The sequence below is a fragment of the Marmota monax genome, unplaced genomic scaffold, assembly GCF_021218885.2.
Source record: "Marmota monax isolate L192 unplaced genomic scaffold, Marmota_monax_Labrador192_F-V1.1 WCK01_AAM20220418_F8-fsc00038, whole genome shotgun sequence".
Classification (NCBI taxonomy): domain Eukaryota; kingdom Metazoa; phylum Chordata; class Mammalia; order Rodentia; family Sciuridae; genus Marmota; species Marmota monax.
The window spans coordinates 11,517,536-11,538,996 of NW_026692498.1; the positions used below are offsets into that span (position 1 = coordinate 11,517,536).

The 21,461-nt window shown below is 48.2% G+C and overlaps 1 protein-coding gene across 1 annotated transcript; it reads left to right on the top strand.

Annotated features, from left to right (window-relative positions):
• Positions 1-8,933: 8,933 nt before the first annotated feature.
• On the top strand, positions 8,934-19,302 carry Prpf19 (pre-mRNA processing factor 19). Its single transcript, XM_046445642.2, has 16 exons — positions 8,934-9,173; positions 11,272-11,421; positions 11,601-11,677; positions 12,339-12,480; positions 12,564-12,637; positions 12,753-12,815; positions 13,899-13,940; positions 14,065-14,139; positions 14,492-14,567; positions 14,726-14,835; positions 16,017-16,172; positions 16,402-16,471; positions 16,709-16,794; positions 17,071-17,241; positions 17,383-17,488; positions 18,787-19,302. The coding sequence occupies exons 1-16, from the start codon at positions 9,155-9,157 to the stop codon at positions 18,882-18,884; spliced, it is 1,515 nt and encodes a 504-aa protein (XP_046301598.1). The 5' UTR covers positions 8,934-9,154; the 3' UTR covers positions 18,885-19,302.
• Positions 19,303-21,461: the final 2,159 nt, after the last annotated feature.

Genomic DNA, 21,461 nt, shown 5'->3' on the forward strand with positions numbered 1-21,461 from the left:
TCCTTCCTTCCTTTCCTCCCATGTCCTGGACAATTGATTGAACCTAGGGCTTTGCAAATGCTACTCAAGTACTCTTCCACTAATTTAAATTCCCAGCCCTTTTTGTTTTATTCTGAGACAGAGTATCACTAAATTGCCCAGCCTGGCCTTGAACTTGCAATCCTTCCCCCTCAGCCTCCACAGAGGCTGTGATAACAGGTATGGGCTATCATGCCCAATTTCTTCCTTTGTCTTCTATTGCTGAATACAGGGTAATTTATAGAGAAGAGGTTTACTTAGCTCACAGTTCTGGAGATTGGGAAGTCCAAGAACATGGCTTTGGTGTCTGGCAAGGGCAACCTCATAACATAGCAGAAGGCATCATATGACAAGAGAGAACAAATGTGCCAGAGAAAGGGAGCTTTTATAACAAAATCATTCCCTTCATAACCCATTAACCCACTAACCCACTGATCCTGAGGACAGTGTTCTCATGACCCTATCACCTCCCAGTGGTCCCACCCCTCACCACTGTTGCACTGAGGACCAAGTTTGCAACACACTGAGGAAATTTCTAGAAATGTAGAAATGTGTTTATCATCCCCTAGCTCAAATGCTATTCTGTTGCCAGGTCATTCAAGTGTAACCACCTCAGGTTCAAGGTCCCGTCTGAACAGATTCATTTTATTTTCTACCACACATCGAATACTTGAGGTGTCTGGCCTGTCAGGCAGCCTGTCACTCAACCCACAAGAGTTAGAAGTTCCTGCTCTGTGCCAGGTTCTGTGTGATACTACTGGACTCTGAGAGCAAGAGTAACAGAACAACTGTGGTTTCTGAATCATGAAATTCACAATCTAGCAGAGAACTCAGATACCAAACAGTTACTTGTAAGTAAATAATTAAACAACAACAGCTATTTATAGTGGCTTGGAGAAGAATGACAGGGCGCTGTGGAGATTAAACCTCAGTCAAGAAGAGTCTGAGACTAAAACCTCAGCTCATTCAAGAAAGGGACTGCAGGAGAAGTGACACCTAAGGTGGAACTGAAGTTAACATTAGAGGGGTTGGCCGGGGAGGGTGATGAAGGTGTACCTGCGAGAGCAGGCGTGCTCGAGGAATTGAAAAGCCAGAGTGAGCCGGGCATGGTGGCAAATGCTTGTAATCTCAGCAGCTTGGAATCCTGAGGCAGGAGGCTTGCAAGTTCAAGGCCAGCTTGGGCAACTTAGTGGGACCCTGTCTTGAAATAAAAAGGAAAAATAAATATGGCTGGGAATGTAGCTCAGGAGTAGAGCACCCTTGGGTTCAGTCCCAATACTGGGGCTGAAGAGAAGGTGAGGTGAGGCTGAAGGGCTGGCATGAGCCTGGTAGTACAAGACCTTGGGCAAATTTCCTCTGTCAGAAGCACTTCCCCTTATTTGTGGTCTCAAGACTCTTTCCCCTCATTTAGATATCATCAAAATGTCACCTCCTCAGAGACAGACCCCCTGAATATGATGCCTACAGTAGCCATCCCTCTAACCCTCAGTACCTCCTACCTACCCTACTCTGATTTCTCTTATATTCATAGCACTTACCACCTTCTGGAATGTTTTTTTTGGAGGGGTGGTACTGGGAATTGAACCCAGGGGTACTTAACCACCACATTCCCAGCCCTTTTTATTTTTTATTTTGAGATAGGGTCTGGCTAAGTTGCCTAAGGCCTTGCTAAGTTGCTGAGGCTGGCCCAGAACTTGTGATCCTCCTGCCTCAGACTCCTGAGTTGCTGGGGTTACAGGTGTGCACCGCCACACCCAGCTCATACATCTTTTGTATCTCTAGTTATCAGAACAGAGACTGGTATACAGGAAGCACCCAATCAATATTGAATGAATGCATGACAAGCCTGGGGAAGAGTGTGAATAGATTTTTCATTGAAAGCAGATCCCTGACTCTTCTATGGATAGTGGACCAGAGCCAGGCCAGGCTGGAAATAGGATCCATTAGGATGCTATTTTATGGGTGCAGGGGAGAGATGCACTTTTGTGCATATTAACTCTTCATAATAGTTCTACAAATCAAATGACAAAACCACAGCAATTCAGTTTAAAGGTGTTAGTTGACTTTTGCTCTTCTAGAATCAGGTGACACTTCATTCCATAAAACAGAATAAGTGCTCTGTTGGGCTGAGCACAGGAGGCAAGTTTTATACACAGAAAAGGACTGAAGAAAGCAAAAGCAAACCAAAATGTGGATGGATCATCTGCTTTTCTTTCAGGCTGGGACAGAGATACAGAACAATAATGATAACTGATTGGTTAACATCAGATTGCTTCAGGTCACTTTTTGTAAGGATTAAAGCAGATTGAACTCCATTATCCTGTAGGATGAAACTGTTCTGTTTAGGAAACTTAGCTATTTTCTCTTTGAATTTCTTGGAAGATCAGATAATAATTTAGCTTTGGTTTGGTGACACGGAATCTCAGCATGAGTGACTCCATTTTGAATTTGATTCTGGTGTGCTGGGACATAGGAGTTAATCCAAAGCAATGGCCTCCTGTGATTTTATTTAACATACCCTTGTGTCAATTCCCCTATTTTGCAGGTGAGAAAAGCAAGGCATAGAGAAGTTCATACAGCTAATTATCTGTGTGGAGCCGGGGTTTTGGCACACTTCCTGACTTCAGAGTCCCTGGTCTTGGCCCCTGTGCCACACTGCCCTTCATACCTGGAACATCTGTTCTTCTCTTCCAGTCTTTGCTTATGCTATTCCTCCTCCTGGAATTCTCTTTATTATCCTCCTTTTTTATCTGAATATAACCCACCTGTTGAATTTTGGCCCATTCACATATCTTCAGTGAAGAACACTTCACTGACCACACCTCTCCATCCTGCTATTTTGTTTGGATATCTTATAGGCCACAACAATGCTCTCCATGTGATTCCTGAGAATGAATAAAAAACATGAATGAATGAAAAAAAAATGTGTGTGTGTGTGTGTGTGTGTGTGTGTGTGCGTGTGAGAGAGAGAGAGAGAGAGAGAGAGAGAGAGAGAGAGAGAGAGAGAGTTGTTAGGTGCAGGACAGGCTGAGTAAGCTGTCTGCAGGGCATGCCAAACAAAGTTAGCTGCAGGATGACCTGGCCTCTTAAACCCTCTGTCTGGTTCTTTATCTCCTGTTTGCTTCAAGCGCAAACGCCCAAGCCCCCGCTCAAGACTGAACACTCAACCCGCTGCTCAAAGCCAAGCACTTAACCCCCTTGTGTGCCAATAAGGCAGCTTGCAAACCCAGAGACCCCATTAGATTTGGGCCATAAAAACTCCCTCCTGCCAGGCCCCCCTCTCTCTTGCCCTCTCTGTCTCTCTTGTGCGCTCTCTCTCTCTCTCTCTCTCTCTCTCTCTCTCTCTCTCTCTCTCTCTTTCTCCTTCTCTTTCTCTCTTTTCTCCTCTGTTGCACTGCTGCAATAAAGATCTCTTGGTCGCTCCGAGTGTTGTGGTCACTTTCCTTTCATTGGTGCCGAAAACCCGGGAGAGGGTTAAACCCCACTTTTGGGTCCCTCTTCCTTCGGAAGTGCCACTCACCGACAGCCTGAACCCATTTTCTCACCGACCGCCAGAACTTCATCCACCACCGGCCTTCGATTGGTGAGTTTCCCCTTCCTGGAGTCCTAAACCCAATGGTGGTGTCAGGAGGATTGACCTTTGATTGTCCGGCAAACCTCTTTGCCCACCTGCGGGGAGGAAAGCACCCACCACAGCCTTCGGGGCCACGGTGGTCCTCAGGGACTCCTTCCTAGGGCAGAATAGACTCTTGGGTTCAAAATTATTCCCTTCCCTTCTCAGCTGGTAGTTTCCCAGCATAGGCTTTGTAGGTCTTCCTCGAAGGACTCTGTAACCTCCAGGGACACATAACAGAGAACTGAACATCACCCCACCCAGAGCTTCACGGTCTCGGTGGCTCTCGTTAAGTCCTCACACCTTCAAGACTCGGCCACCAGAGAGACGCTTACCCTCCCCTTCCTCTCTCTTGCCCTGCCTCTCTCTTTCCCCTCTTTCCTGCCCTGGGAGTCTCCGGCCTCTCCAGGAGGGGTCCCGAAAAGCCTTGGCCAAGGTCTCCCATGGCTCCGGGATGAGAGCTTCGACTGTCAGGATTCGGTGACGACCAATCTCTGCAGCTCGAACCTGCCACTTAGGCACTCCTGATTTTTGGCTCTAGCGGGGACGCCCCTTTTGCCAATAAATCAGTTTCCTCCTTCTCTCTTAAACTATCTTTGCGTCTCCTTCCCTCTCCCTTATACTACATTTGCGTCTCCTTGTCCCTTATACTACGTTTGCGTCCTCTTCCCTCCTCCTTATATTACGTTTGCGACATGGGTAATGTGTCCTCTCTGCCGGTCGACTCTCCCCTACAATGCCTCTTGGATAACCTCAAAACCCTCTCCTTGACACCAGCATCAAACCCCCAAAATTGTTCAATTATAGCACCCAGGCCTGGCCCACTTATCCTTTAGACAACCAAACAGATGGCCCCCTTTTGGGTCCCTGGATCCCTCCATTCTAAGGGATCTCTATAATTACTGTGAGCATTTGAAAAAATGGGTAGAGATCGCTTATGTCCAGGCTTTCTTCTTGCTCCGTTCCAATCCTGCTCTCTGCACCTCTTGCAAACCTCTACAAATTCTTCTAGCTTGCAAACCAACTCCCCCAACCACCGATTCCCAACTTTCTTCTCCTCTGGACTCATCCACTACTTTTGACCCTGCTGATGAACCTCCACCCTATCGCCCGGCTCCAACAGATCCTCACCCTCAGCCTCTGCCCCAGACTCCGTCCTCACTCCCACCTCAGCAACCTGATTTCTCCCCTCCAATTATTAGATCAAAAACCTACACCACCACCCTTCCTCAGACTGTTGCCCCTTTGCATGAGGTAGCAGATACTGAAGGTATCCCTCCACCCACTCACTCCTCTCTTCTCCTGTCAGTGCCCACACTCGGTCCCATGTTCATTCCCGTCTTCCCCTCTGCTCTACCTGTTCTGCTGCTCAAGTTTTCCTTGCTAGGGAAAATCCCAAACCCCTTTCCCATTATTCTTTCACATCTCCTTCCTCATTCTCAGATCCACGGAGCTGCTCTCAGCCCCGCCTTCCCGTCTCCCCCCTCCCTACCCAGGCCCACAGAAAAGTCTTAACTTTTTCTGACCTTCTCCAGAATCTTCACCATGGCTGATTTTAGGACTTTCAGCAAAAGAATCTCTACAAAAGAGTTCAGTGTAGATAAACTTCCTCTTTTCATGTTGCCCTGTTTTACGTGGCCACTGTCTGGCAAAAATCAGCACTCCAGGTGCTGGACACCCCCTTACTAGTTTTTCACAAAAATATGTAAACAAGGCCTCTGGCCTTGAGCTGGGCTTCACAGTGATGACTACATTTCTAAGATAAGGGTGCTACCAACTGGGCTCCATAGTAACAGCTGGCAGGGGAAGGAAAGATAGGGAAGAAAAAGCTCTCCCCTTCCCAGGTATCCTTGAAGGGTTAACTTGCCCAGAACAGGGAAAAAAAAAATCCTGCTTTTTGTGAACTTCTGCAGATTGTGAACTTCTGAGCCCCTCCCCTTACATGCTGGGTGCAAAATTCTGAAACTACCTAAACTTGGGGTTCAGAGAATTAATTGATTACAGCAGAAGCTGTGCCCTCTGAATCTGGCTGCAACCAAATTAAACTGTTTTCCTATGGCCTTGGCTCCTCCCCCTCGCAAGACCCCTATTAGTCCTTTTTATGTTTCTCCTAATAGGACCATGTCTATTAAATTGCCTACAGAAGTTCCTGCAAGATCATATACACAAATTCACCAACCAGTCAGTCAATCAACTACTTCTTTAAGACTACCAGCCCCTGATGCCCAAGACGGAGACCTAGGACTCATGACCAACTACTCTAACTCCAGAGACTGCCCCCACCTAAAACCCTCCCTAACCCCTTTTCCAGATTTTACAACCCCTCTTTCACTTCCTAGGAATGAGAACTACTCTCCAGCAGGTCCACTCTGCTTGTTCTGTCTGCTCTACAGTATCCCCACAAGGAAGCATCAAACCTAAACTTCCCACACATCAGATGAGGAGCCACCAGCCCCAGGCGAAGACTGGTAGATCAACTTCACTCATGTGCCTAGGCACAAAAGGCTTCACTACCTACTTACTTTGGTTGATACTTTTTCAGGTTGTTGGATAGAAGCCTTCCCTACATCCAGGGAAATTGCTGAACCATTGCCTCCATCCTCATTGAGGGGATCATTCCCAGGTTTGAACTTCCTGCCTCCATCCAGTCAGACAACAGTCCAGCCTTCACTTCTCAGGTTTTTCAACTAGTCTCCAAAGGCCTCAACATCACTTGGAGACTCCACATCCCCCACCAACCCCAATCCTTGGGTAAGGTTGAGAGGCCTAATGGCATTCTCAAGGATCATCTCACTAAACTTGCTATTGAACTCAGGCTCTTCTGGTCAAATCTCCTGCCGTTGGCCCCCACCTGAATTCAGGAAGCCCCAAGGGCCCCCTCAGGGCTTAGCCCCTTTGAGCAACTCTATGGGTGCCCTTTCTTAACCACCCAAAACTTTCCAATCACTCCTCCTCCACTTGTGTCCTAACTGCCTAATCTCACACTTCTATGCAAACTCCTAAGGGAACATGCAGACCAGTGCCTTCCTGCTCCATTCATTGCCTCAATCCCAGCACAACCAGGAACTGAATTGGACCCTCTTCAACTGAGTGACTCAGTCTTAATTCAGGAACTGCATTCTCAATCATTGGAACCTCGATGGAGGGACAATATACAGTCATACTTATTACCCCAATGGTGACCAAGCTTTTAGGCACTCTCCCTGGTACCATGTCTCCCACCTTAAAAAGGCACACGTTCCAAATATCCAGTCCTGGACTTCCACAACACCCACCAAACTCAAAATTTCTCGCGAATCCTCTTCTTCTTTTACTAATCATTATTCTCTCTCAAGTTTTTATCTCAAATCACAGATGCCGCTTTTACATTCAAGAAACATGGCACCAGGATGACACCACCCACTCTCAGTTTATGAGTCAAGGTGATTGTCTTTCCACTGGCTGCAATCGGGCTGTCACCCTTACCATTACTGAATTCAAGCCACCTCTGATACTTCCTAGAGCCCCTATGACAGGATCAATGGCTGATACCAAAGGTCTCCTCCGCTCAGAAATGGTTTGATGCCTTTAACAACCTATGGCTTCAAGGAACCTTTATGGACTTTGCCCCTTCCGAGATAACTGTCTATAGCCACTGGATGTTATTTTTGGCTGCCCTGATGTCCTCAGACCTGTCCTCTGAACATTCCTCCATTTTCCCTTCTAGGTTCCACGCCACCCACCATTAAGCAGGAAGTAGCTAGAGGACTTTACCCCGTCCCCCATGTCACTTAGAAAAACAAAAAGGAAGGAATGTTAGGTGCAGGACAGGCTGAGTAAGCTGTCTGCAGGGCATGCCAAACAAAGTCAGCTGCAGGATGACCTGGCCTCTCAAACCCTCTCTCTGGTTCTTTATCATCTGTTTGCTTCAAGCCCAAAGGCCCAAGCCCCCGCTCAAGTCTGAGCACTTTGCCCCCCTGCTCAAGGCCGAGCACTTAACCCCCTTGTGTGCCAACAAGGCAGCTTGCAAACCCAGAGACCCCATTAGATTTGGGCTATAAAAACTCCCTCCTGCCAGGCCCCCCTCTCTCTTGCTCTCTCTCTTGCTCTGTCTCTCTTGCTCTCTCTCTCTCTCTCTCTCCTTCTCTTTCTCTCTTTTCTCCTTTGTTGCACTGCTGCAATAAAGATCTCTTAGTTGCTCCAAGTGTTGTGGTCACTTTCCTTTCATGTGTGTGTGTGTGTGTGTGTGTATTTCATATCCTCCCAGGGTTACATCCCCTGCAATCCTCCTGTCTCAGACCAAGTTCCTGGGATTACAGCTGTGCACCACCACACCCAGTTAACATCTTATAGATACCCATGAAGAATCATACACTATCTGAGCAGGAAGAAATCTAGAAGACAAAGAGGCAGCAAATTAGGCAGCTTTTCATTACCTTAACAAACTACCCAAGGCAAGCTACTATACATGTGTGTGTATGTGTATATATATATATATATATATATATATATATATATATATATATGGCTTATTTTGGCTCATTGTTTTGGAGGTGCAAGGTCCAAACAGCATGGCACAGGCTCTGGTAAGGCTTCCCTCCTTGGGTACCACTTCATGGGTGGGAGCCAGCAAATATGTCTGCACCTTTGAGCTCTCCTCCTTACAAAGAAAACAGATTTAATTATGGGGCTCCACCCTAATGATTTAATCTATTTTAACCAACTTTCCAAAGGCCTCACTTTCTTTCTTTTTTTTTTATAAAGAGAGAGAGAATTTTTTAATATTTATTTTTTTAGTCTTTCGGGGGACACAACATCTTTGTTTGTATGTGGTGCTGAGGGTCAAACCCGGCCGCACGCATGCCAGGCGAGCACGCTACCGCTTGAGCCACATCCCCAGCCCAGGCCTCACCTTCTTGACATCGGACTTTGGGGCTTAAAATCTTACATGAGTTTGTGCGTGCACGCATGTATGAGAAATCATATTTCAAACATCGCGGGCAGTAAAGCCAATGACTTGCCCGAGCTCGCGGAGCAAACTGGTAGTAGAGGCAAGGCCAGAACTATTTCCTGGCTGGTGTTTGAAAGACTAGGAGTTTGAAAGACTAGGAGTTAGAAAGACTAAGAGCTCTGGCCCAGGGCAGCACGGCTCTTAAAACAAGCACTATCGAATCGCTTTGGCTTTACGTTCCCACTGCATTATGGGAAATGTAGTTTCCACTCTCCTTCCCGTCTCCTTCGTGCCCTGGGAGTGCTTTCCGAAAGGAGCCGAGTCAGTTCGGAAATAACCGGGCGTTCCGAGGCGGGCTTTTTCCTGTCCGGTTGCATTCTGGGAAAGGTCAGTTTCCGTTAGGTGCAGAGGGCTGAGGCGCGCCACCGGCCACATTCCCACGTGAAGCGCTACGCGAGCCTCGCTTCGTGGGGTAGCTCCCTGCTTGCGGCAGAGCGTCCCGGAAGCAGCGGGGAACCGGAAGTGGCCCGCGGAAGCTGAGGAACTAGTCCCAGAACCCAGTGTGAGGCGACTGGGAACGCTGCGGCGGCGTCATGTCCCTGATCTGCTCTAGTGAGTATTGGCGGTGGCGGGGTCGTGTGTCGCCGAAGGCCGGAGAGCTGGTGAGAACAGGCCGCTGCGGCGCAGCTGTCGCGGCCGAGGCGGGAATGGGAGCCTGGAGGCCGAGCGGCCGCCCGTCAGCGGGGTGGTCCTCCACTCACTGCGGACTGCATTTGCGCAATGCTGCGCAGTTCACGTAGCTCCTCGGGTTTGTAGTCGCAGGGGCTATTTGAGGCCAACGCCTCGTTTTACAGAGTCTGGACAGAAGGAGCTGTCGCAGGGGAAACAACCCGAGGACTTGTCCAGAATCCTGCTACGGTTGGCTTTGTGATCTGGATCAAGGCCCTGGACCTCAGTTTCCCCATCTGCAAAATTGAAGGCATTGCACTGGGTGTTGTCTGAGGTCACGCTCGGGTAGTCGGGCTTCTGCAGTTTGCAAAGATCGCCACAGCGAGCTAGAGACAGAGACAGGGCTCAGAGCCAGGTGTCTGGCTCCCAGCCTCACGCAGTATGACTAATAAAAACAGCGCACGTTTCTAAAACGCGTATTGGTTTACAACACACTTCCAAGTCTGTGGTCTCATTTTATCTTCACAAGAATTCCCAAAGGGAGAAATAACGATCCAGGTTTTTACAAAGGAGGACAGGAAGAGGGGATTTTATCTAAGGATGCATAGCTAGTAAGTGGCGGAGCTGAGTGTTGGAGTAGGTTCTTTGACCGTGAATCCAAGCCTTTTTTCACGCTGTTTGCTGTTTTTCTCTCTGGTGTTTTATTGTGGCATGCGGCTGTTTTCCCTTGCTAGCTTCCCATCCCTTTCTCTATTCTCAGAATATCTCCATTAATCCAAAGAGGGGAAGGGAAATGATAAACAGAAAAGGGAATGTCATGTGTTGAAGAATTTACAGTTTGCAAAGTATTTTCACATGTGTTGTTTTATTTCAGTCTTGAGGAATCTCATTTTTATATTCCCCAGCACCATCTTTTGTAAATAAGGGAACATTACCCTGGAGGGTTCATAGATTGACTCTATGAGATAATTGGACAGTAGGCAGATTAACAGGATTAAAAAAAACATTTTTAATTACATACTTATTTACATATGCACCGGAGTCCCACAAAATATGAGACTCCAAGAAGTGAAGCTTATATAGCACCCTGAGCTACAAGAAAAGAAGAGGAGCTTGGGGCTTTGGGATGGTGACACAAGTTATAGGATGGGAAGGAGAACTATATGAATAAAGATTATCTTGCTATGTAGGTAAAAATACTCAAGTAATAAATGCTCTCTAAAGAATAGGTGATTGAGCATGGAGAAGGCCTTCCTTCACCTCTACTCATGTGATCCAGTCTTCCCTGCTTAAGGGAAGTTCAGAGAAAGACCCTCCCAGCATTTGCTAGGGAATGGAAAAGGCTGGAGACTGGAGAGCCAGAGAAGGGCAGCAAAATGTTAGTTCTGAGCCTGCGTCTGAGGCCTTCCAATCTTCTTGAATCTAAAATACCAGCGTACCAAAGCTCCGTTCTTTGGGGTCTTGTTTTCTGAGCCCCAGCACTTGTGCACTCATTCACTCATCTGCTTAGATGTTTACTCAGTGTCTTCTGGGCATCTGCATTGTGCTGGAAGCCAGAGACCAGCTGTAATCACTATCCTTAAGGGGGGGTCACAATCTATTCTATGGAAAGGGCTGAAAATCATGATTGGCATATAGTAAACACCATGAAAATGCTTGCTCTTATTGTAGTTCTTATTGCATTACTTTGTGATTTCCTTGATAATCTGTCAGGGTTCTAAACTGAGGTGGGTGGCAGAGATCTGAGTGACTTCGTGTGTATCTTCATGTCATGTGCCTATCCATATGTGTTGAAAAATGAGATGGGCAGAGCTTGTTGACTACTCCCTAGGTACTTGGCTCTTAGTAGTTGTACAATAATTATTTGTTGACTCTGTCAGGGAACTAACTGAACGGTTAGCAAATTGCTTCCCATTGGCTGAGGGTGTGGATGCAGGGGTCTTATTGGGGCTGACAGCATGTGAGGAATCATAGCACATGATGAATCCCATAGGCCCAACATTCCTTTCACTCCAAGCTCACTGCCTGCCTCTCTCTACAGTCTCCAATGAAGTGCCAGAACACCCATGTGTGTCCCCTGTCTCTAATCATGTGTACGAGCGGCGGCTCATTGAGAAGTACATTGCAGAAAATGGTACAGATCCAATCAACAACCAGCCTCTCTCAGAGGAGCAGCTCATCGACATCAAAGGTGCCTGCTGACTCATCTTAGTGCAGGGCCATTTTAGCTTAGCTGGAGAGAGTAGGGTGGGGGAGCCAGCCTGGCGGAGGAAAAGATGGTAATTGTTCATGGCTAAAGGGAGAAGAGGTAAAGGAAGGGAAGAGTCCCCCACTTATGGTTCTTCATACCTGCTTTGCCTCTCTTGACAGTTGCTCACCCAATCCGTCCCAAGCCACCCTCAGCCACCAGCATCCCGGCCATTCTGAAAGCCTTACAAGATGAGTGGGTGAGTTTCTGGTTGAGAATCAATGCCTTCCCAACTTAGAAAGTATACATCACTAGACTGGGACTTGGGGATTGGAAGAATGGCAGTATCTCTCCCAGGGCTTTAGGCATGCTAGATGGGTGCTCTGTCATTTTTTTACACCCAGCCTTTCTTTCTTGAGGAGCAAGATGGTAGCACAGTAATGGGCCTAGATTTTGTGAGGAGTAGAATAAAATTATTAAAGTATAAGCCTTATAACATCAGGGGCTTGTTTCTTTCGACACTAAGAGCACTAAGAACAGCACCTGGTATGTAGGTGCTGTGAAATATGAATGAGTGGCCGAGTGAATGAGTGCAGCTTTGGGGGACTGTCTAGCTTATTGTCTCACACAAGGATGGTGATTAAAGTGGCAGCAGCAGTATTAATCCCTTTTAGAGAGGTGACAACATTACATCTATGATTTGCTGGGAGAAGGTGGGGATGGGAAAGAGCTGGCTCCTTCTTCTATCCAGTGTTTGGTGTGGAGCAGGAGCTTGTGTTTGTCTGCATGTTTAGGGTCACCGGATGTTGCTTAGGTCTCTTGTTTTGGTCTGTGTGGGATAGGAGGAGGTTCTCTTCTTGGGTGACTGCTGCATGCTCCTGTTCCCTCCCACCCCTCACAGTGGCATTTCCCTCTCCCAGGATGCGGTCATGCTGCACAGCTTCACTCTGCGCCAGCAGCTGCAAACAACCCGCCAGGAGTTGTCCCATGCTCTGTACCAGCATGATGCTGCCTGCCGTGTCATTGCCCGTCTCACCAAGGAAGTCACTGCTGCCCGAGAAGGTGCAGCCTCTCCCTTGCCACCCCCCACTCTAGGCTGGTCCTGCTTTGTACTATTCCGTTTCTAACTTTATCTTTTCTCCCAGCTCTGGCTACCCTGAAACCACAGGCTGGTCTCATTGTGCCCCAGACTGTGCCAAGCTCACAGCCAAGTGTTGTGGTGAGTGTCCCCTTTTCCTCAGCAGCTGCCCGTTTGTTGTGGCAGCCCACTTAGCCTCCTTCTGCAGGTGTCTGGTGCTCTGTGCCTCTCTCACCTTCACCTTTCCTCTCTACAGGGTTCAGGTGAGCCCATGGATTTGGGCGAGCTGGTGGGTATGACCCCCGAGATTATCCAGAAGGTAAGTTGTGCTTTCTCTTGGTGGGAATGTTGATGAGCCCTTACTTTCATCATCTGCCTTGGGTGCAGTGTGAATGAAACCCCACACATGTGTGAGTGGTGTGTGGTAGTGCAGAGCAGGGACTCTGAGCCCAGATCGCCTGGGCTTGTTTTTGGTTTTTTTGCTGGAAATTGAACCCAGGGACACTTGACCATTGAGCTACATCCTTGGTCCTTTATAATTTTTATTTTGAGATGGGATTTCTCTAAGTTACTGAGGCTAGCCTTGAACATGTGATCTTCTTGCCTCAGCTTCCCAGGTTGCTGGACTTATACAGGTGTGCACCACCACGCCTGACTTCTCTGGGCTTATATTTTGATGCTGCCACTTACAAGCTTTATAACCTTAGCTGACTTAGCCACTCTTTCTGTGTTTCATTTCCCTGGCTTCTCAACTGAGAATAATAGTACCTACTTTGGGACTTATGGTAGAAAAGATTTAATTTCTGTTAAGTGTAAATTTTAGTTCTTGTTGTTATTGCAATTCTTTGTAGATATTAAACCACTTTGTGCCATGTTTCCTCCCACCCCCCGTGAGGGAAACAGAACAAGGTTATCTTTATTTATACTTGAAGATCCTGAGATTCAGATTTAAAGACACAGCTCATAAGATGCACAGCTGGGTTCCTGATTCCAGTCTAGTGCTCTGTTGCACCCACAGTCCTTGTTTGTGGGGCTTGATAGTGTTTTTCCTAGTAGGTCAGCTTGTCAACATGCATCTTGAGTTCTCATCTTCATGGCACAGACCTGATCTGGGAGCTGTGCAGACCTGGTAACATGTCATTGTTCTGCCATTTATCACTTCTGTGACTTTGGCTACTGACATCACTTCTCTGAGACCCAGTTTCCTCATCTGTAAAATAAGGTCATTGACACCCACCTCATAAGGTTGGAGTGAAAGTGAAAGAGATCAGCATGCTAGCCTTTCCCATAGAACTGGCAGGTGGCACTTTCTTGGTGATGCTTGTGATTGAAATCCAGCATGTCCTTGTCCTGGCAAGGTCACTTATCTCACATTGAGCCTCTTCCCCTTTGTCTTCCCTAGCTGCAAGACAAGGCCACTGTGCTAACCACGGAGCGTAAGAAGGTGAGTCTTTTTCTGGAGCCAGGAGAGAGAGTTGGCCTGACATGAGGCCCTTGACTCCTTAGGGAAGGGGGTGCCTGAATCTTGCTCTTATAGCTGCTTTTCTTGGGCTTTTTCATTTTCTCAGAGAGGAAAAACCGTACCTGAGGAGCTGGTGAAACCAGAAGAGCTCAGCAAATACCGGCAGGTGGCTTCCCATGTGGTGAGTGGCTGAGGCCTTTCTAACTTGGAGATGGCCCCCCCATTTGCTGTTTCTCGGGTGGGCCCACATGGGGACCAGTGAGTAGAAAGCTGTTCAGACCTCTGGCCCTGTATCTTGCTTGGCTGCTGAGTTGCTAGGGCTGCTTCTCCTGCCCAGATCTGGGTTTCCTAGTCATACAGTTGAAGAGGTCGGCATCTAGGCAGAAGGCCAAGCTGAACAGATAAGGAATAGGAGTCACTCTTGATCCGCTGGCTGGGGAGGATGACTGGAGATGGGGATAGGCGAGCTGTGTGGCTTTGTGGCTTGCCTCCATTTGGCTATGACTGGATTTGATGTGGCTTTTTTTGTAAAGGGATTGCATAGTGCCAGCATTCCTGGGATTCTTGCCCTGGACCTCTGCCCCTCTGACACCAACAAGATCCTTACTGGTGAGTCTGGTCCTGGCCCAGCAGGCTGGAACTGGGAGCAGCAGCAGGAGAAGATACATGATCCTGGTCCTGTTCATGGCTCTGGGGACAGAAATACCTTCTTAGATCAAGGGATCTGAATAAACCTTACTCAGTTTTGGTCGTTGGGTCTTTTTCAGGTGGGGCGGATAAGAACGTTGTTGTTTTCGATAAGAGTTCAGAGCAAATCCTGGCCACCCTCAAAGGCCATACCAAGAAGGTCACCAGTGTGGTGTTTCACCCTTCCCAGGTAAGGGGTTCTCGTGGCCATTCTTGGTCCCTCTTTCTTGAGCCATTTTCAGTGGTTTGGGGCCCCCTCACCCACACTATCTCCTTGGTGAAGTGGGGCTGAGGAGGGGCTCTGATTTAGAATGGGCATTGAGGGCCTGTGGAGTAGGAGATTGTTCTCTGCGTAGGACTAGCTGAAGCAGTGGTCTTCAAGCCATGGGCAGCAAGAAAATGCAGTTTTACAAAGCACGTTCACTGAAATATTTTATACTAGGAAAAGAAAAATTCTTTTATGACATGCTCATAATACAAACTATGGAAAATAAAGCTCAAGACAGTCTTGACTCGGAGGTATCAGAAGAAGACAGATCAGTGTCCATGTTGCTTCATGTTGACTGTTAAAATTGGTGTGAGTTCAAACAGTTGAGAACCTTTGGATTAGAGGATAAAGGTCGCTCATGAGAGTGGATGAGTGGCAAATTGTTTATAAAACTAAACAAATTGAAAACACGTTTTCCTGCTTACTTGGTGTGTATCTTTTTTTTAAGTATGTTGTTAAAAGATGGCACTTTTTTTTTAATGGTTGTAGATGGACAGAATGCCTTTATTTTATTTGTTTATTTTTATGTGGTGCTGAGGATCAAACCCAGTGCCTCACGCATTCTAGGCAAGCGCTCGGCATTTGTTTTTATCTTATGGCTTCTAAAGTCCTAAACTAAACCAAATTAATCTGTTAAGAGAGATCGTGTACATCCTCCCCTTCTGCTGGAGAATTAACTTGGCCCTGCAATCCAAAAGTGAGGGCTACGCAGGAACATGGCCTTGCAATCCTTTCCAGATCCAGTAGCCATTGGTCACTCAGGGCAAAAGGGCAAATCAAACAAATTCCGTTCCTCAGTGGCTCTAGCCACACTGTGATCCGGAAAGTGGAGTGGGGATCACTCTCTGTTGCAGTTAACCTCCTTACCACTAGGTGGTGAGGCCTCCCAAAGGGCTGATGTTTGGCCTTTTACATAGTGTTAACCGTTGGTCCCCTGGAGCATCATTGTTGGGTAGATGATTTTAGGCAGGGCAGGGCCAAGAGGAGAAGCAACTGTTGGTAGCTGTGCCAGTCTTGTCCACGGGCAAGATTATTATGAGATATCTCTCTCTCTCTCTCTCTCTCTCTCTCTCTGACATTCTGCCTCTTGGCTTTCGTTTCAGGACCTGGTATTTTCTGCTTCCCCGGATGCCACCATCAGGATTTGGTCTGTCCCAAACACCTCTTGTGTGCAGGTTGTCCGGGCCCATGAAAGCGCTGTGACAGGCCTCAGCCTCCACGCCACTGGTGACTATCTCCTGAGCTCCTCTGATGACCAGGTGCGGTCTCAGCCAGCACCCTGAAGAGGCGTGCTGGTCCCTGAGCTTGAATGTCCTGGGCGGAGAGGGCATCTTGCTAACTGCGGCCAGTTACCCAGAGACCCAAGAATACTTCCTCAGCTGGGAGGAGCTAGCTTTGCCAGTACTTGCTGCACCAGGGTCTCTCCTCCTGAAGGACCACCAAACCCTGGGGAACCCATCTCTCATTGGCTTCTCTGTCTCTTTTCAGTACTGGGCCTTCTCTGACATCCAGACAGGGCGTGTGCTCACCAAGGTGACAGATGAGACCTCTGGCTGCTGTAAGTTGCCTCAGAGGCAGCAGGCTTTCTTATTTGCTGTTTAACATTTATTCTTAGGGTTTATTTAGTCACTCGCTCATTTGTTCTTTTAAAGACAACACTTCCCACTAACACCTGCCTAGTGCCAGGCTTTACTATGCTGGGCACTTTAGAAATGTGGAGAACAGGCGCCTGACTTGCTGCTCTTGGTCTCTCCCCATGTGCTCTGACCATGTGTCCATCTCCCCTTCTTCATAGCTCTCACCTGTGCGCAGTTCCACCCTGATGGGCTCATTTTTGGAACAGGAACCATGGATTCTCAGATCAAGATCTGGGACTTGAAGGTAGGACATGGCAGGCCTCCATCTGGGGTATGGGTTTGGGGAGCTGAATGGGTGCATATGGCATCGGCCCTGGGAATGTCCTTGGGGTGGGAAAATAACTGGCTTTGGGCTAAGGTGTGGTGCCTATGGTATGGAAGCCCTGGGCTGGACCCTCTGCACCTGCTATACCCCTGCTGGCTGTCCTTCCCTAAAGCACAGAGGAAGATGTTTGAGAGGCCTCATTTTCTTCCTCTTGTGTCCAGTGGGTGACATATTTTAATATACCCCCAACTGTAGGAACGCACCAATGTGGCCAACTTCCCTGGCCACTCAGGCCCCATCACCAGCATCGCCTTCTCTGAGAATGGGTACTATCTGGCTACAGCAGCTGATGACTCCTCTGTCAAGTTGTGGGACCTGCGCAAACTAAAGAACTTCAAGACGTTGCAGCTTGACAACAACTTTGAGGTGCACCCCCTCCGCAGTGCTCTTGGTTGCTTCTCATCCTCATTTATCGATTAATTATCAAACTAAGCTGCTTCTGTTTGTCCCTGGTTGCTCTATAGTTTATGTTCCCTTTGCATAATCATTTTTTTCTGGTTCTGGCAGGTGAAGTCTCTGATCTTTGACCAGAGTGGCACCTACCTGGCCCTCGGGGGCACAGATGTCCAGATCTACATCTGTAAACAATGGACAGAAATTCTTCACTTTACAGGTACAGGCTGGCCCTACGGTTCTGAGACCTTTGGGTGCCCAGGCCCAGAGGGAAGTTGGAAGCCTCCCTGGGGTGGGAACTTCTGGGTTTGTCATGAATGTGCCCAGGCAGCTTTTGAATCACTCCCTGAGGCAGGAGAGCATTGTTATCAGGGAAAGGACTTGACTGTAAGCATTAAAACTCACTTTCCCACTCCCCAGCTGCATGACTTTGGGCAAGTTACTTCCTAGAGCCATGGAAAAATTGGAATGATAATCATACACTCAAGTGGGATCGTTGAGGTTTACATGAGAATATACATAGACACATGTTAGAACAGCAGCTGGGACATGGTGAGGATTTGCTGCTGTTGTTCACTGTTGTGTCTTAGTCCTTGTAGGATTTGAACAGTGAGTAAGAGAGATCTGGTCTTTGCAATAATGGAATGAGCAGTCAGTTAGGAAGGTAGGTTAGAGTGATTTCACAAGTCCTCATTAGTGGCAAGTACACAGCCAGTGCACACTGGAGTTCCTACCTCCTGGCCTGAGACTTTCCTTCAGAACTTAGTCATTTTTAAGAATGGGGATATTGGCATTGCTTTACAGAGTGTGCCAGCTGGTGACATGGAGGTGGCATGCATGGTAACAGGGTGCCTAGTGCTCACTTAAGTGCCGATTGAATGGTAGCTGCCACTATCTTTTTGGTGAAATTCTTGTCCTCATTAGCAGCTAGTGGTCAAGAATTCAAGATACTGGCCCACACCTCACCTTCTCCTGAGCTGCTCAGTGTCTGTGCAAAGGGCTTGAGGCCTGGGCCCCATGTTTTCATTTGGAGCTCTTAGAAGAAAGCAGGCTGGAAGCATAGGGCGGGTGTTTTAGTGGAGAGTGGGTAGACACCAGGCATGATCCTAAATCTAGGGACAAGTCACTCATTACCATGAAGGTGAATTCCTGCTGGGTTTTAGGGTGGATGGCCATGAGTTACCCGAGTTAGAATCAGACACACACCGGCAAACTGAACACAGTGAGTTGCCCAGAAAGCTTAGGTGAGAAGGCGGCTGGCTTTCCTTTATTCATTCATCCCAACAAAAAACAGGTCCTCAGTGCCTGCTTCGTGCTAGGTACTGAGGATGGAGTAAGTGGTGAGTAGATGAGAGCTGCCTGCCCCCGATTGTCGTCAGCTGCCAAAAGCAGACCAGTAGTACCAGCCGGGTGATAAGGACCTGATGAAGTTATGTTGGGAGAATGTCACTAGGGGCTGGTGTTGAGGCCTGAAGGAGGAAAAGCCTTTTCATAGCTGCCTTGTGTCTCTCTCCTCAGAACACAGTGGCCTGACCACAGGGGTGGCCTTTGGGCACCACGCCAAGTTCATCGCTTCGACTGGCATGGATAGGAGCCTCAAGTTCTACAGCCTGTAGCCCCCACGCCTTCTCTGAGAAGCTGGGCCTCATATCAGTAGTGGGGTAGAATTTGGGGTGGGAGGGTGGGGGGGAGTGGGGCATCTGTGGGTGGGACATTCACATCATTTCACTCTGGTCTGGGTGGTGGCCTGAGAGCCATGGCAGCATGGACCACCCTCATCCATGTGCCTCTAAGCCCCACAGGAATGGACATAGGAGGAAGAGCTGTCACCCTGTAAAGGCTCAGGGTTGCAGCCCGGGGCCTCTCCCCTTGAGGTGGTGGCTGTTCTCCCCACTGTCTCAGTTCCTGTGAGACAGGGAGAGGCTGAGCCAAGGGCACTGTGAAGGGGATGGGCTTGAGGGAGCGCACAGGTTTTTGTAAGCAGTGATCTAGTTTCATTAAAAAAAGAAAACAATAAACATAGCCACCTCCTTGTGTCTGTCTGAAACAGAAGCACCCTCAGCTGGGAAGGTCGAGGGGCGGGGGGAGTACACAGCCCTGGCTACCAAGAAGCCCGTCGTTCTTTCTTCTCTGCACTCTTCACTGCATAGCAGAAATAAAAAACTCTACAGCCATTTTTCAGGCCTTGGCCTTGAGTCTCCTGTCTGCACGTGCCTGGGCTTGGCTTCCGCAGTCTAGAAGGGAGGGGTTCCCAGGGAAGGCTAGCCTTAGGCTGCTGGTGAGGGGCTGAGCATCTCAGGAAGGATTTGTTTAGTTGCAGGTGATAGAAAACCTGTCCCCATTGGCTGGAGTGGGAAGAGATTTTACTGACTGGCAGTTGGAAAGTTGTAGAGCTGCTTCTGGAAGAGACAGCAGTGAGCAGTAAGGATGAGAAGAGAAGCATGAATGGAGGGGATAAATGTAGGGTCCAGTGGCTGCTTCAGATCCAGAGGTCACAAGAGGCCACAGGGGAGGAAGCCGGAAGGAGAGTTGTAGGTGAGGGAAGGAAGGGTCTGAGGCTGGAAAGGCTCAGAGGAACAGGAAGGAGGCCACTGTTGGAGTGTGGTGACTGAAGGGAGTGGCCACCTGGTCCCTGGAGAGGGCCATCCTGATGGAGTGTTGGAGCTGGAAACTTGCTTAGAGTGATGGAGAGAATGTGAGGGAGCCAGTGATGATGGACAAAAAGGATTGTGCTGGAGGGGGAGCCAAGTAATGGGGTGTTCCCTGGAGGTTGTCCAAATTGTTTCACTAGATCCCGAGCAAGTTCCACTTGTCCTGCATCCATGTCTGCCTGGAGGGGCCAGAACGCTTAGTATATACTGAAAGCTCTGGAGAATCTTGGAGTAAAGAAACTATTTTAATTTTTTAACCAAATTTCTTTAAGTATTTGGCCAGCTAAGCCTTTTGACTGTTTGGTCGGGCTGCCTTCTCCATTCATGACCCTAACATTCAGGCTCTGAGAGCCCAGAGGTATTGGAGCAGGTTGGAGACAGGGAAGGGGCCAGGGCTTGGCCTGGGGACACCTGGAGCTAAGCTGGACCCCAAAACTAGCACAGCACTAAAGCCATTGGATGATTTCTGGTGTTAGGTAATGTGCATTCTTAGGGTCTGCTTTAGTTTCCAGGAAAAGTAAGGAGGCTCTGGAGGACAGAGGTTCTTGATAATCCCTAGGTTGGGGGCACTGTGTTCATCCTAAGATTCTGAAGCCTGTGGTATGTCCATGAATAGAGAGAGGAAGCCTAGAATACATCTCTAAGGGACTGTAATGCCATCCCCCATCACAGCTGTCCTAGAAGAGTGGGGGTGTGTTGCCATTCTCCTGGCCTCTTGAGAACTTGATGTTTGTAACACAAGATACTGATATATCTATCACCCGCCCTACAGCCATCTGTCCATTCAAACAAGCTGCTCTCTGGACACTGCATGCACATACATTTTGTTTTGTAGTCCTGGGGGTGGAACCTAGGGCTTTGTGCATGCTAAGCAAGCGCTCTACCACTGAGCTAGGCCCCTGCCCCACACTGAATTTTTTTTGTACTTGTGCTAATTAGTTATTTTGACACATACATAACTGGAGTCTAACTTCTCATTGTGGTTGTACCTGATGTAGAGTCACACAGGCTGTGTCATCATATATGCCCCTGGGTAATGTCCAATTCATTCTCCATATTTAACCCTTAAACAACTGGCTGAGCTGTTCAGCCACCCTCAGTAGTTTCTTATTCCCAGCACGCCACAGAGGGCTTTGTGCTTCGTCCTTCTCAGTACAGGATAGAAGGCAGCAGACTGGAACCAGACTCCCTGGTTTAAATACAGCTCTGGCACTTAGTAGGCTGTAGATTAACCTTGGGCAGATAGACTACTTGTTTGGGTTTCTTCATAAGGTGGGGCCATCATACGGATTGACTGAATGTAAGTGCTCGGAACATGCGGCACATAATAAATACTATGTTTTTATATTACTGCTGCTGCTACTGTATAGTTTCTTCTCCCTGGAGTCTTCCCTCCCAAAGATGGGCAGTCCTCCAGGAAGCCTCTAGTGCCTGTTCCCACCCTGCCAGGTGAGTGACCTCTCTCTCAGGTCTGGTTCAGTCTCCAGCATAACTAAACATGTTACCATGAAGGTGTTTATGCAAGTCTGTAAACTCGATTTG